Genomic DNA, 14,256 nt, shown 5'->3' with positions numbered 1-14,256 from the left:
TACGGAAAAACAAACGTGAAGTTCCTCCTAACTTTTTACCAGATGCAGCTAGGGAATTGAAAAGTAGTATCTTTGGATTCCAAAAGAATTGTACATTGGTTTCGTATGTACCTAAAAAGAAGAAGGCCGTGTTGGCTATTTCAACAATGCACTACAATGCTGCCATTGACCCAGCCACAGGGGACGACAGGAAGCCAGTTATCATTACTACTTATAATAACACCAAGTATGGTGTAGACGTTCTTGATAAAATGTGTCGCCAGTATGACACTGCAAGAAACTCCCGAAGGTGGCCCTTAACCCTATTTTTCCATGTTCTCAATGTAGGGGGAGTAAATGCTCTTTGCATTTACAAAGATAACCAAAACCAGGACTTTGTTAGTCGGATGGAATTTGTAAAAACTATGGCATTCGAACTTATGAAACCACAGATTGAACACCGCATCAGCCAGGAAATGATCCCAAGAGAAATTAGAATCAAAGGAAGATTGCTATTGAAACTTGATGGGGACGGAGCACATAAAAATCAGCCTCAACCAGCAGTACCCGCAGGGACGCTTGGTCGATGTTACATCTGCGGCAGAGCCAGGAACAAGTCAACAAGGAAAATGTGTAATAAGTGCCATAAGTGGGTATATCCTGATCACCTGAGAAGTGTGTGTGTACAGTGCCAAGAATAAAAGAACACAAAACTGAACATAATTTACAAAGCTCTGTTATTATGATACACTTTTTTAGGCCTAAGTGTGTATAGTAAGTTAGTTATAGTTAAGTGTTTTAATATACCTGAAAAATTTAAATAAAAAGTGGTGGTGGCAATTAAAATAAAACAATTAATTACAAGCAAATGTGTAGCATTACTTTATATCTCAATTTTATTTGTATAACAAAAAAGTTTGAACTTGCAATGTGCTTCTATTATTGATTTGTTCTTGTTTTTTATTGAAAATAACTCGTATGTTACATACAAGTTACTATCGATACGCCAATAACTTCCTAATTTTTAAAAACAGTTATATTTTATTTTAGTGTACATATTAATGATATCTTTGCCCTCAGTATGATACTTTGCTTAAAAATACATAATACATAAGAAAAAATTGTCAAGATCTAAACATTACAAAATAAAGTTATTTATTGTTAAAAAAAACTCTTCAAAATACTTATTTAATCCATTATGATGATGAAATATGGTTTTATGCCTAAACTGGTACATTAAAAAAAACATTGTAATTGGAGTACATTTGTACTCCGCGCGACTACTCACGTTATGAAATCCGCGCGACTGATGGAGTGTTAACAGAAGCATATTAGTTAATTTAATGGATTTGTTAAAGTAAGTTTTTAAACAATTTTGTAGACTTCCGTCTTGAAATTTTTCACTTTTGCTCTGTAGGGAGTCACGATTTTTAGTAAAATATTGTTTTATAATGCAAGAAAAAAATTATATTTATGTTTTACAAGAACTGGAACATTATTTGCTAATTCATTCACTTGATGAGGACTCAGCTGGTCAAAGTACATGAAATATATTATATGGGTACAAGAATATATATATATATATATATATATATATATATATGCTTCGTGTGTATGATAATTTTTAACTACCAATATAGAGAAAAAGTACAGATTTGGTAATTACACCTTTTTATGCACTATACAGGGATCTTGGAAAACATTAAATGGTACAGTTACATTTAAATGAAACCATTAGTACATAAATAACAAGACAAAAATAATAATTTACATAGTTTTTAAATACAGGGTGGAGCGCGGTAATTTACTGATTTGGAAATGAAATAAAAAAATTATGAATCTTAGAAAACATTATTTTTTATTTTAATTATATTGAACAGTAAGGGAACTTTTAAATTACATGGTTTTAAATAATGTATCTGGCAAATGTCGACCTTCGGCATCCACATACTGTTGCATACGTTTTCTGAGGTTTTCATTAACTCTAACAAGCATGTCGACTGGTATTCTGCCAATTTCATCCTCAATATTGTTCCTTAGGTCTTCCAAGGTGTTGGGACGGTTGATATACACCTTCGACTTAAGGTAACCCCAAAGGAAAAAATTGCATGGGGCTAAGTCTGGTGAGCGTGCCGGCCAGTTCACATCACCCCTCAAAGAGATAAGCCGTCCAGGAAACATTTGCCTCAAACAATTCATGGTAACCCTCGCTGTGTGTGCAGTGGCACCATCCTGTTGGAACCATGTATCCTCTAATTGCATTGCCTCAAGAGCCGGCTGAAAAAATCCTGTGTCATAGTCAAGTACCGTTCGTAGTTCACAGTTATGGCACGACGGTTATCCTGAAAAAAGTAAGGGCCAATGATGCCTACTCGTGATATGGCGCACCACACAGCGACGCAGTCCGAATGCAGAGGTCTCTGGTGGACTTCTCTGGGGTTTTTTTCACTCAAGTAACGCATGTTTTGCTTGTTGACACACCCACTGATGTGAAAATGTACCTCATCATAAAAGAACACAATTGGTATAGTTGCAAGCATGTCTTCACAAGAAGTACGCCGTGTCAAATAATCCCGTGCTGACAATTGATAGACCACGCACGTTTTATACGGGTGAAATCTCAGTTAATCATGAAGAATCCGGTGGAGAGAACGTCTTTAAATGCTAAGAGCAAGTGATTGCTTCCGAGCAGAGCGTTTTGGAGATTGCAGTGTTGCTGCTCTAACTCTATCGATGTTTTCCGGTGTTGTAATCACTCTCTGAGTTCCCCTTCATACACATGACACATTCCCTGCTGTTCTGAATGCAGTTACCCAATTTACAATTGATTGCCGACAGAAACACGTCCGCGTGGGGGAACAGCGAATCTTAAACGAAAAGCACGCTGCACTGCAATGATCGAGTGGGCATTTTAAAAATTCGCTTCAACACGAAACGACCTCTCATCTAGTGTCCACTGCATGATGGCAACTGGAACGCGGAGGAATACAAATCTCCCGTCAGCCACTATAAGCCACGCCCACTCTCCCCTCTCTTCGACCAACAGTACCGCCACAGCCTGCAGTGCAAAAAAGCAAATTACCGCGCTCCACCCTGTAGTTACTCAATATAGTCTAGATGCCAGGCTATTGTTATCTTCTCTGATAAGGTCTGACAAAGAAGCTAGGTTGCAAGACTTTTTTATGGTAGCAAGGTAATTATTCAGCATTTACTTTTGTTTTCCTTATACCAATTTCATGGGCCAGAGGAAACGATGCCACCTCATATCATAAATACCTCTGCAGGTCATCATATTTCTGTGAGGTAACTGCTATTCTCTGAAGAGTGTGAGGGAGTTTACGAGTACCTTCTTACTGTTGACTTTGATTGAATATGACATTGTTGAAAGAAGAAAACCTTGATCAGACTGAGACAACTTGATTCTGGAGAATGAAACTCCCTCAAATTTCTTCATGGCTTTTAAGCCAACTTGAACAGCCTCAAAGCAGTTTATTGAAGAATTTCCAACAAGCACAGGAGATATAGCCATGATTCCTCAAACAGAGGAAATAAATGGTAATTTTCAAACACTGCAATTCTTGCATTTTCCAACTTTGAAGGACATTTCCAAAGCTAACATGCTGCTCTGAAGAGGTACGGAGGTCTGTAGGACAGTGAATGATGTGCATATATCATTGGCACTCTCATTTCAATAATCAACTTACTTATTTCACTATCAGCGACTTCTCTAGAACGAGTAATTTTGAACCCCTTGCATGTGAAATAGCACAATCTCAGCTTCTTCTATCTGAGTTTGGAAGTTCGTATCTTGCAGGTAAAAGTGGCAAAATTTGGTGTAAGGGGAATGTCCAGCTGCATGAAAGTACAAGATCATTCACTTTACACACTCAGTTGAGCAGTCCAGCATGACTTTACCTTATCTTCCAGCATGACCCTAATCGTGTTCCAGCATGACAAGTTGAACTATTCAGAAATATTGAATCCAAATCTGTGAGGTTGGTCCTGATGTTACAAAGTGCTGATTCCTACCGGAATTGGTCTTCCAGTGAAAAATCTTTAAACCTCTTTAACTTTCAATTATATTTATAGAAAATGACATACCAAAAACTCATGTTGTATAAACTTACAAAGTTATTTTTGGGAAATTATTTGTGGAATGAAGATCTGAGGCTCTGGAAACAAAGGCTACTATGTAATACTAAAAACATTTTGACCTATATAAAAGAGCGTGTATTCCATTAATGATAGCAGATAGCAAAAATTTATAACAATACAAGATGTAAAACGTTTAGCTTAAGTTAGCTTTAATTTTATTCATATAAATTTCCTGCAAGACTGACCCCTGCTGAGATGTAGTGAAAACTCCAAAAAAAACAGGACCTTTGACCCCTTGTCTCTCTTCTGTCACCCTAGTGCTTTTTTGTTCTCTTAGGACAAGAAGCTTATAGACTGCACTTAGTCCTGTAAGAACCTTAGTGCTGCTTCCGGAGTGACAGGATATTCAGGATGGGTAAGGTTAGGGGGTAGGGGCCTCCTCCTATCGAGATCCATGGGGAAGAATTAGGGCACTAAATCTCAGTCATGTCCCCCCGGAAGAAGGGGAGACCAGCTCTGTACCAGCCTCTCCAGTCAAAGTAGGCAGAGGGTGGCACACCCTTGTTGAGGCTAGCAAGAATCTCTGATACTTAGGGAACGAACCCCAAAAATTCCAACAGTCATCTCCCCCAGTAGACTAGACCTATCGAATTACCCTTGCACCCCAGAATCTCGACATTTATGGTTAGTGATGTGCCGCTCCTGGACATCCATAAGGTTGCCCAGATTTAAGTGACACATCGGTTTTTGCTGTGCCCAGTGGTGGGTTCAACTGGGAGGTATAAACCAGCCAGAAGTGATCCCTGCTCGGTAAAGTTTTATCCCCTAGGGTTAAGGACTTTAGAATATTATGTTACTAGGTACCACACACAATATCCCATAGTTGGTCTTTCTGCTTATTGACTTTCCTTCTAGCTCCAGTCCTACTTGTGGTCATTCATTGACTGTGCCATTTACTTTTCTGCATTCTTTTATTGTTGACAGTAAAAAAACCTTAATCACTATTTGCACCAGCACACAACATTGTTTTGTTCTCTGTCTTTACTCAATTAGTCCTTATCAGATGTTCCCACTGGGCCAGCTGATTTACCTTAAACCGTCTGCTATTTTTTCCCGTCCAGAAACGTATTAGTTGTTTTGCTATAAGTTGAAACATTCCGCTCAATTACTACTCACTACTGATATGAAATCAGGCCTTATACTTTTCTTCACAACTTCATCATTCATGTTGTTTTTTTTATAAAATGTTGTGGTGTTTGGTTGTTATTTGGTTGTTATTTGTTCCTTAACCATACTTAAGTCTCTGAGCACTAGTATAAACATCACCAGTGGCCTCTTTCTCTTCATCTTCTTAGAGGTTAAGTGGAAGAGAGGATTTTTTAGTCCTAACTTCGCCCTTTGCCTCTATAAATAAAGGCATTTTTCATTTCATTTCATGATGTAAACAGACATTCAGAGGCTCCCGGCATGATCTCTGCTTGTGTAGTGTAAATAAGGGTAAGAAATAAGACGAGAGGCAAAATTAATACATATTTTATTATTCAAAATATCTAGTGCTGAGCTGAAAGCTGTCGTGGATGAAAGTGGAACCGAGAGAAAACATCAATTAGTTAGCTCAAACAGCCGTATCAGCTCGAAACACAATCATCTGAGACATTTACAGGGCATAACCATTTACCTACAATGTGGAGTAGTGGCTAGATGTAAAAAACAACACAAGTATAAATATAAAATATCACAGAACCAAGAAAACAACAAACACAAGTGATTGTAAAAACGCAAAATGACAAACATCCAAACGTTTGTCATTTGCTAGTAAAATAATTCTCCATGTGGTAGTGGTTTCTTTAGCATCAGTTCTAATTTTAAATTTATCTCGAATTAAGCTGATGTTTACGAATAAATATTAAGTACTTTTACATAATCGCGAAACCTAGTGATGAATGGGCAATCAGATTAGTGTTAAATTAAAAATTTACTTTGGAATGTGTCTTAATTTGTATCAGTCATTGAATATATCACAGCCTAATATTAAAGAAAAATGATTGAGTGAATTCCCTAGTCAGTTACTTAACATTAACCACAAATCAGTTCAGGAATAAGCTTTTTTTGAATGTGACAAGGAATGTTCACAGTTTCAAATAAATAAAAGGCTGATTCACAATTTAAAACTAGTAAAAATGTACAGCACTTCTATTGTAAAAAATTAAATACATTGTTATTGATTATTATTTCAATAAACATGTCCACTTTGAAATTAAACTTAAAATAATTTATTTACATAGCGATAATGATAAACTGCTCACCTTTATTTTCTTAAATATTACAATTTCTAAATCTAAGTTGGGACATTGTTCAAACTTTTCATGGTTCAGTTGTACAAGTATACAAAATAAAAATGAAATCTTAAAAGAAAAGAATTTTAACACGGATGTGAATTAAATATTACTGTAATAAAAAATGTATATATTCGATGGCCACAGAAACCACTACATACAAAATAAGAGATAAGTACACTAGATTAATAATTAATCTATATCTTTGGCAGATCTTACAAATATATTATGTAATTTTATAACACAAATAAATAAATATACAAAGATAACATACAATCAGAGTACTTCATTAAGTCTTTGTAAAGCTTCATTCTCATTAACATCTCTCCTGAGAAGCACTTTAATCAATTATAACTAATCAATATTAGTTTTTAAGTATACACATAGTTAGTATTAATAAGTAATGTAACAAATTTTTACATAGGTATTTTTAACGTATAAATTAACTATTTATTTGAGAAAAGTGATAACTACTTTGTACAGTGATGTAAGTAAGTGGCATTTATTAGTTTATCCCCAAACTAAAAGGGTTTAAAAGTATTTCTGTTGCATTTATCGAACTTGACAATTTAATATATGTATGTAATTTAATAGTATGCTTAAATAAGTACTTATTAAAATATTGAAAAACAACCATTATTCTTATTGTTATAATAAAATTAATTTTTTATTATTAATGAGTAAATAACTTGGTAGCGTTCCAGTTTAGTAAAATCCCCATAAAAAAATCAAAACTAATTTTCAATTTACAAGAACGGTTATAAAAATGATTGATGTAAAACATGAATTGCATGAAAATTGTTAATAATATCAATAGGTCAGCTCAACTGTTTCACTGATGCCTCCTTATGTTTAACGAAATAATGTTAATATATTAACTTAATCTTGAAGCAGTATTAAAAATAAACCTTTGCAATAGTATACAACGATCAGCTGTTGATAATTATTATAGTTAGACACCTAAATATGGCACCAGGCAACATGGCAGTAGCGGAAAGTGTTCAAACCAAGCTACAGATTAAATATTTTAAACAATATGCATAAATTTGTCCTATTTCAATGTGTTCGTATTTTTAAGTTTAATTTTCTGTACATCTAACATAAAATAGAATATTAATTACTTTGGTTACACTGTTTAGTTATTTTTGTTTTACTAGAAAACCACATAGAATCCCCCAATAATAGAATTCTTGGAACTATAAAGCATAAAAAGTACAAGTAAATGAGATATTGTGCATAATTGTTGCGCATGAGTACATGTTTTCTCCCCTGCTTACTCAAATAAATTTTCTTACATTGTCCTTCAATTACTGCACCGTGATAATACTAATAAAATCGGAATCGAAATTTGTTATTGCCATTTATCAATTTCATATTGATACGGATACGTTATAAAATGAAACTTTACTACAATCCATAGTACTATAAATCTTGAGAAGTTGAAACCAACTTTACCCATCCTGAAAATCCTATTCTGAAAACAAGCGCAGAGTCCTTTCAGGACTAAGCGCAATGAATGTTTTCATCAGCTTCTTGTCATAAGTAAAAAAAGGCCTCAAGTCAGAGAATGTGTGACAGCACACACACCCAAAATATATAGCATCACCACGACTGACTTCAATTAGACCGCTTGTACAAAACATGAAAGAAAATCCTGCCAAAATAATCCAGCCAAAACAATAAAACTCCTAAGGGCATTCTTAAAATCATGTCTTTGTCTATCCATCTGTGTGATAGGTGATAGATGGTCCTTCATAGAAAGGTCGTAGAGACTTCAAACTTGGTAGGCTACATATGATCGCATTCATCTAAGGAAGAACTCTGTTTACTTTTGGGTTCAAAAGGCTTAATAAAAAGGTAAAAATATTACTCTAACACTTCTCATTAGTCTTTGGTCAATCATGCTGTCAATAGCAAAACAAATAACAAACAAGTTTATAATCAGACCGTGTACAGCCACATTACATGTTATGGTGACAGTAACAGATGTGATACAGTTACTTTGTGGGATAGCTTGGCAAGACTTTCGTTATGTTCTGTTAGGTTCTTCAACATTCTGTTCTATCAGTTCATTTTCATTAGTAAAAATGGAATTATTAAAACCTATTACCACAATTTTTTAAATTAATTATAATTTAATCATTTGAAAGAGTCGGATATTATATTCAGTATCAAACAAGGCAGGATTGCATTTTTAAACTTGTACAAGTTAAGTTTCAAATGACTCTTCTGTACTTTTGAGATTATTAGGTAGATCAGCCTATTTGCAGTAGTTATTCTCACGGTAGCATTTAACGAAAATGTCTGCATAATTTCACTGAACATGACTCCAAAAACATCCCCCCTCGCCGTTCTAAATGTATATATATATATTGATGCTATATAATGGACCTTATGTTATAAGTTCGTTGACTAGCTTGGTACGCCATTTTGATTCAATATGGTGGCGGTTTAGACTTTGAAAAGATTCACAACTCCGTTATTTATGAGCCTAGAGAAAAAACAAAAAGTGCCAGGAATGCTTATAACACTTCTTTAATAATATATATTTTTTGTATCTCAAAAGGTTTATGAGATACTGAGTACATGTAAATTTCATTTGAATAAATTATTAATATTTCAGTTTTTTTATTAATATTACAAAACGTACCTACTCTTCTGACTGAGCCGTAAGGACCATCCTAATTGTTATTATTTTATTTTAGCCATGTGATATCAGTGGTGCTCAAACTAAACTCTTCCTAAGACTCCAAATTGCCTGCTAGAAGTGGTTAAGCCGCAAAACTTTGGAATCAAAACAAATGTTTAATAGTATCAAAAATTTGACTTAATGAGAGAGTAGCGTATGACAATGATGCCTGGTGCCAGAGACAAGCAGCGAACTATTGAAACTCATCGTCAGAACTGAGCAGCATGGTTTTCTCATTGTAGTTGGTACTGATGGTGGCTACCCGCTGGTGGGGCAGGGCAGGAGGGCGGGCTGGTGGGGCGGGAGGATCATCAGGGTCATAGCTGCCCACCCTCACACCTCGCTGAGAGTGACTGCCTCCTGTAACTATTATACAGAGTGAGTAATATTAAATTATCTACGTCAATTGAGGTTGTCTTTCAATTAAACCCCTTTTATGTACAAAGTTGTTATTTTTACTCTTCTCTGTATAAAATATAAGAGAGAGAAAGGTCCGTTTTCATTTTTTTTATTTGTTGGCAAGTTGCATCAGAAATGTGTTGAGGACTCCTTATACCCTAATTGCTTTTTAAACACACATATTTTTATGTTTACATGTTCTTTTGTATATACATAAATGAAGTTAAATGATCAACTACTGACCCAATTTAGCTCAAAAAGTGTTTTGTATCTGTATCCTGCTAATATCTTTCCAGAAATCTCTTTGGAAATTAGAATTCTTAATTCTTTCTATAATTTAAATAAAGGTCTCCAGAACCAAAATAAATAAAACAGTAATCTTCAGTCTCTCTTACATAATATTATGTTAAAACAAACACAGGACTGTTGATTTTCGACCAGGAGATGCTTGTGCACTAGCAGAGTACTTATTAGCAGATATTTCACGTTGTCATCCCCATCTTGCACTGAGGATTAGCAGCAGTGGATGACCAATAAATACGTACTGGCATTGCGTTGCTTTATTTCAGGAATACAATATACTTGTATTTGTGTGGTTAGGCACTTGAAAACCATAAAAGGTAAAAGGTTTTATCCTCCATTTAAACTTATGACAAACAATTTAATTTTTTTTTATTAAATGTTAAGTTTCTATGTGCAAATTTATTAAAATAATTATCACAACTCTGTGCTTTAAATTAATTAGTGAGTTGTGTAAAGTTTGCAAGTGCACATTTACCTTGTGTCTACAAAAGGTATGCAAGTTTATTCTATTTAAGAAGTGATTAAATACTATCTTTAATATGCTCATGTAATAACATTTTCTTTTACACCAGAGATTTAATTATCCAGATTGCAGCTATCCAAATTTTCAGATTATCTGAAGTACATTGTAAGCATTATATAATTATTTTTCATAAACCAGTGGGTTAAATTAATTTTAAAACAGTAAGTCACTCAATTAAAACTTTTTTAAGTTATTAATACAAATTGATCATTAAAAAATAAATACCGTACAGTGGGAATTTTTGAAAATCATACATACTCTTTGCCTATAGAATGTCTTTTGTGGCTGTTACAGGACTAAACAAGCACAAACAAGTAACAAGTGCTTGCTGCTAGAAGCCAGATCTTGTTGTTGGGCCTACTGAAGTTTCTGTGAATGTGCCGGAATATTGTTACATTTTAAAATAATAAATGTGTGACATTTTTATACTTTCCTACATATGACAAATTAGTGCTATAAAAATTATTACGCTACTAGTTTCCTTTCTGTTGTGAACTAATAACATTCTAATGTTATAAATAGCAAATGCCAAACCTAAGTGATTAAGCACTTAAGTGTGCGCAGAATATTGAGGCTAAGTTTTTAGATATCAATAACAACTGGAAGCAAGTCATATTCTATTGGTTAAATATCTGTGACCCGTGGGAAGAACTATGAGGTGGAAGGGTAAGTGTGTACCTCACTTTTTTAATAATATGAATCCAATTTGTTATTTTAACATAAAATTAATGAAGTACCATAATATTCAAAATTTCATTTCCTCTGTACTCATCTTGCTAGGATCTTTCCACAAAAGTATACATCATATCTTATTCTTTCTTACATTCAAGACATTCCATCAACTCCTCAAACGACATCACCTCGAGGATATGAAGATCCACCGATGGTACATAAAATGAGCCATTTCAAAACCTATATTGATGTGGGAATTTTCAATTTTATGAGTACAATTTTTTAAAATTAAGTTGCACAAGGAACTTTAAACACACTGTTGAGTTTTATAATGCAAACATCATATAAGGATAATGTTTACAGCTTTCGGGGATATCAAGCCCTTAACAAGATTTATGTCTCAACCGTCTTTCACAGCACGAGCACCTCTTGTTGGCTGAATCTAGTTCTTACCTTAGTCACATATCATTGTACATATTGCCTTCCTTATCAATGTATTCTAATGATTCAAAGTGCTTTCCTCTATGGGCTAAATATTTTAAGGAGGCTAATTAACAATTAATGAATGTTGTTGACATTTCATAAAAAAAACTTGTGCATACAATCTTCTTTAGATCAAAATTAAGTTTCATCCAAACAGCTCTGGCATTCTGTTAAATAATTAATTATAGTTACGAATGTATGCATTAAAATATGCATATCCTACACATATTTATTATGTAACCTTATTTGGTAATATATATTCACAAGTAATAGAATCACAGTGCATTTAAAATGCATAATTATGACACTTTTTTATGGTGTTATTAAAGATTTTGTTTTTATTTGGACCAAACAGGCAACAATTTGACTTGTTTTAGAATAAATTTGTGCTCAATATGTTAGTCGAATTAAAACATCCTGTAATATTGACCTGAGTTTAATTGACCTTCTCCTAAGCACATTCCGAGAAAACTTCAAATAAGCTTGTCCAATTTTTAGATTGGAAGAAGACTTTTTTGTGGATTTCATCCATAAACTAGTTACTCATTGGGAGTACCAATCAAAGACAACTATGTTTAAGGTAATAAATACAATTGATCATAAATACATATTGGGATTCACTTTCTGTTCTTTCCCATTGCTGAAGTTGAGAGTCATTTTGGTCTCTTTTCACTTCACTTGAGATGTTGACTCACTGATTTGGTTACTCTCTTCAGAATGATGAATGGTCTTCTTTACTGCCCGAACCTTCTCAATGATTTAAACTTTTTATTTCAAGAAGAACTCATTCTAGAACCTTTTCAGGTAAAAGCTGCCGTCCTAGCTACTTAACATGCTTACCACAGTGGTCCTTGAACATTCCTGATAACTGGAGGTGAGGCTGCGACATATCTCAGTTTTTAAAATAATTAGTTGTGTCTTCCTTCAGAAGGAATATCAACTAAGTCCTTGTCAAGCTCTATTTGATTCTGGTCTACTGCCCATTTGTTTAAATATTTTGATCATTTATATATTAATTTCTCTTAAACATTTAAATATTTATTTTTGTTAGTGGTTGAGATATTCATTTTATTGTAAAGGATTTAAATATTTATATAGATAATTTTGGTTTCAACACGTTAATTGCCATCATACACGTTCTCAAGATGTTTCGCATTGCCAACTTTATTACTGAATTTGTTGTTACTGATATTGATTTTAATTGTTATTCTGGTTATTGTACAATATCTTTTTTCAAATTAGTAATTGGGAAGAAGTTAGGGGTAGTTTTGGATCAATCGGGTCAGCACATTCTTTTTCCATTGCCAATTTTCTAGAAAATAAAGTTGATTATACGATTGGACTGAAGTATGTCCGTTTTACACGGTTTTACTGATGCTGAGTTTGGCTATCATATGGGAATCTTTGGCAGCCTCTATTGTATTTGACTTCATGAAAGACTCCCCTGGTAAGGGTCACACTCTGTATACAGACAATTTTTACACCTCTGCAGATCTTGCAAATATTCTCTTAGAAAGAGAAACCCACCTGGCTGGACAGCAAAAGCTAATAGGACCTGGTTTCCTCATAAAATGTGCAAAAATTGAAAAAAGGAAGCCAAAAAGAGGCAGCAAAATGATCAGCGTAGAGTATGAAAATGGTGTCGTTTGCACTAACTGGATGGATAAGAGAATAATTAGAATGATGTCAACTAAGCACCGGTAGGATCTGCAAATATCGGTGAAAAACAGAAAAAGGTGGCTCCGTCCTCAATCCTCAAGTAGTACATGATTATAATAAGGCCAAAATCACTATCGATGTGACAGACCAATGTCCTCTTATAGTACAGCTGTGCACAAAAGCGTGAAATGGTTCCACAAAGCAGCCAAGGAAGTGCTGCTAGTACGGCTGTAGTTAATGCTTGTTTAACCTACAAAGAAAACTCAGGAAGAACCACAAGGAAACTTTACTCTATCACATCATTCTCAGAAAAACTTGATTATGCTTTACATGTTATCAAGATAACATTCTAGAGCCTGCAAAAGTGTTAGACCACCACTACCTGGCTATATTGTTCATAATCGAATCTATTAAAATAAGTGCTGACCCGATACGGCCAAGAATATTGGTACTTTAAACGGCAATATATAAGCCTAGGAATGTAAACTCAGTATTAAATTAGTCTATGCGTAGTCTTAAGATGTGCAATATCTACATATTAAGAATGCGCTCTGAAGATGCTACAAGGCAAAGACATCTGACATATCCATCTCTTGATGTCATTGGATTTGTAATGTATAAATAAATAAAACTCCACCCTGGCTTGGATAGTTACGAGAAAGGGCTTACTGAATACAGATTCTTTGCTCATCATACATCATGTGGTGTCTAGAACTGGACCAATGATGCAGTGACCCGCACTGGTGAGCTTACCCTCCAGTGGTCCACAACTTTAATTTGATAATTGGTCTTAATTGCTTCAGCCATTGTCTTGGGCAGCACAAAATATACAGCCTGTCTATCCTTTGGAAGTGAATGAACAAGCAAGCCAACCTTCGTAAGTTGGTAGTGGCAGTTCCTGCCTTCGTTCATTAGACTAGTGAGCCGTAGGTTAATAAACCTAAGACAAACATGGAGATTCTTGGAGCAATTGGAAAATTTTAATTACATATAACTAATAATAAAATCAAATTTTCCAATAGATATACTACACAATGTTTTGTAATTTGTGGTCCTGTCTGAAGATAAAATCTTTCATTTTGAAAAGTTTTTTCTAAAATATACATTTAAAATGTTAC

At 34.3% G+C, this 14,256-nt stretch overlaps 1 protein-coding gene across 1 annotated transcript in view; it reads right to left on the bottom strand.

Annotated features, from left to right (window-relative positions):
• Positions 1 to 5,591: 5,591 nt before the first annotated feature.
• Positions 5,592 to 14,256, bottom strand: part of LOC124353489 (transmembrane protein 184B) — an 85,951-nt gene continuing 77,286 nt past the window's right edge. Inside the window, exon 9 of the mRNA XM_046803336.1 lies at positions 5,592 to 9,465. Coding sequence (XP_046659292.1) covers positions 9,293 to 9,465 — 173 coding nt within the window. The 3' untranslated portion in view covers positions 5,592 to 9,292. The remainder of the gene's footprint in view (positions 9,466 to 14,256) is intronic.

This window comes from Homalodisca vitripennis, chromosome 2 (assembly GCF_021130785.1).
Source record: "Homalodisca vitripennis isolate AUS2020 chromosome 2, UT_GWSS_2.1, whole genome shotgun sequence".
Lineage (NCBI taxonomy): Eukaryota > Metazoa > Arthropoda > Insecta > Hemiptera > Cicadellidae > Homalodisca > Homalodisca vitripennis.
Note: the sequence above shows the minus strand (reverse complement) of the source record. Positions and strands in the feature narration are given on the sequence as shown.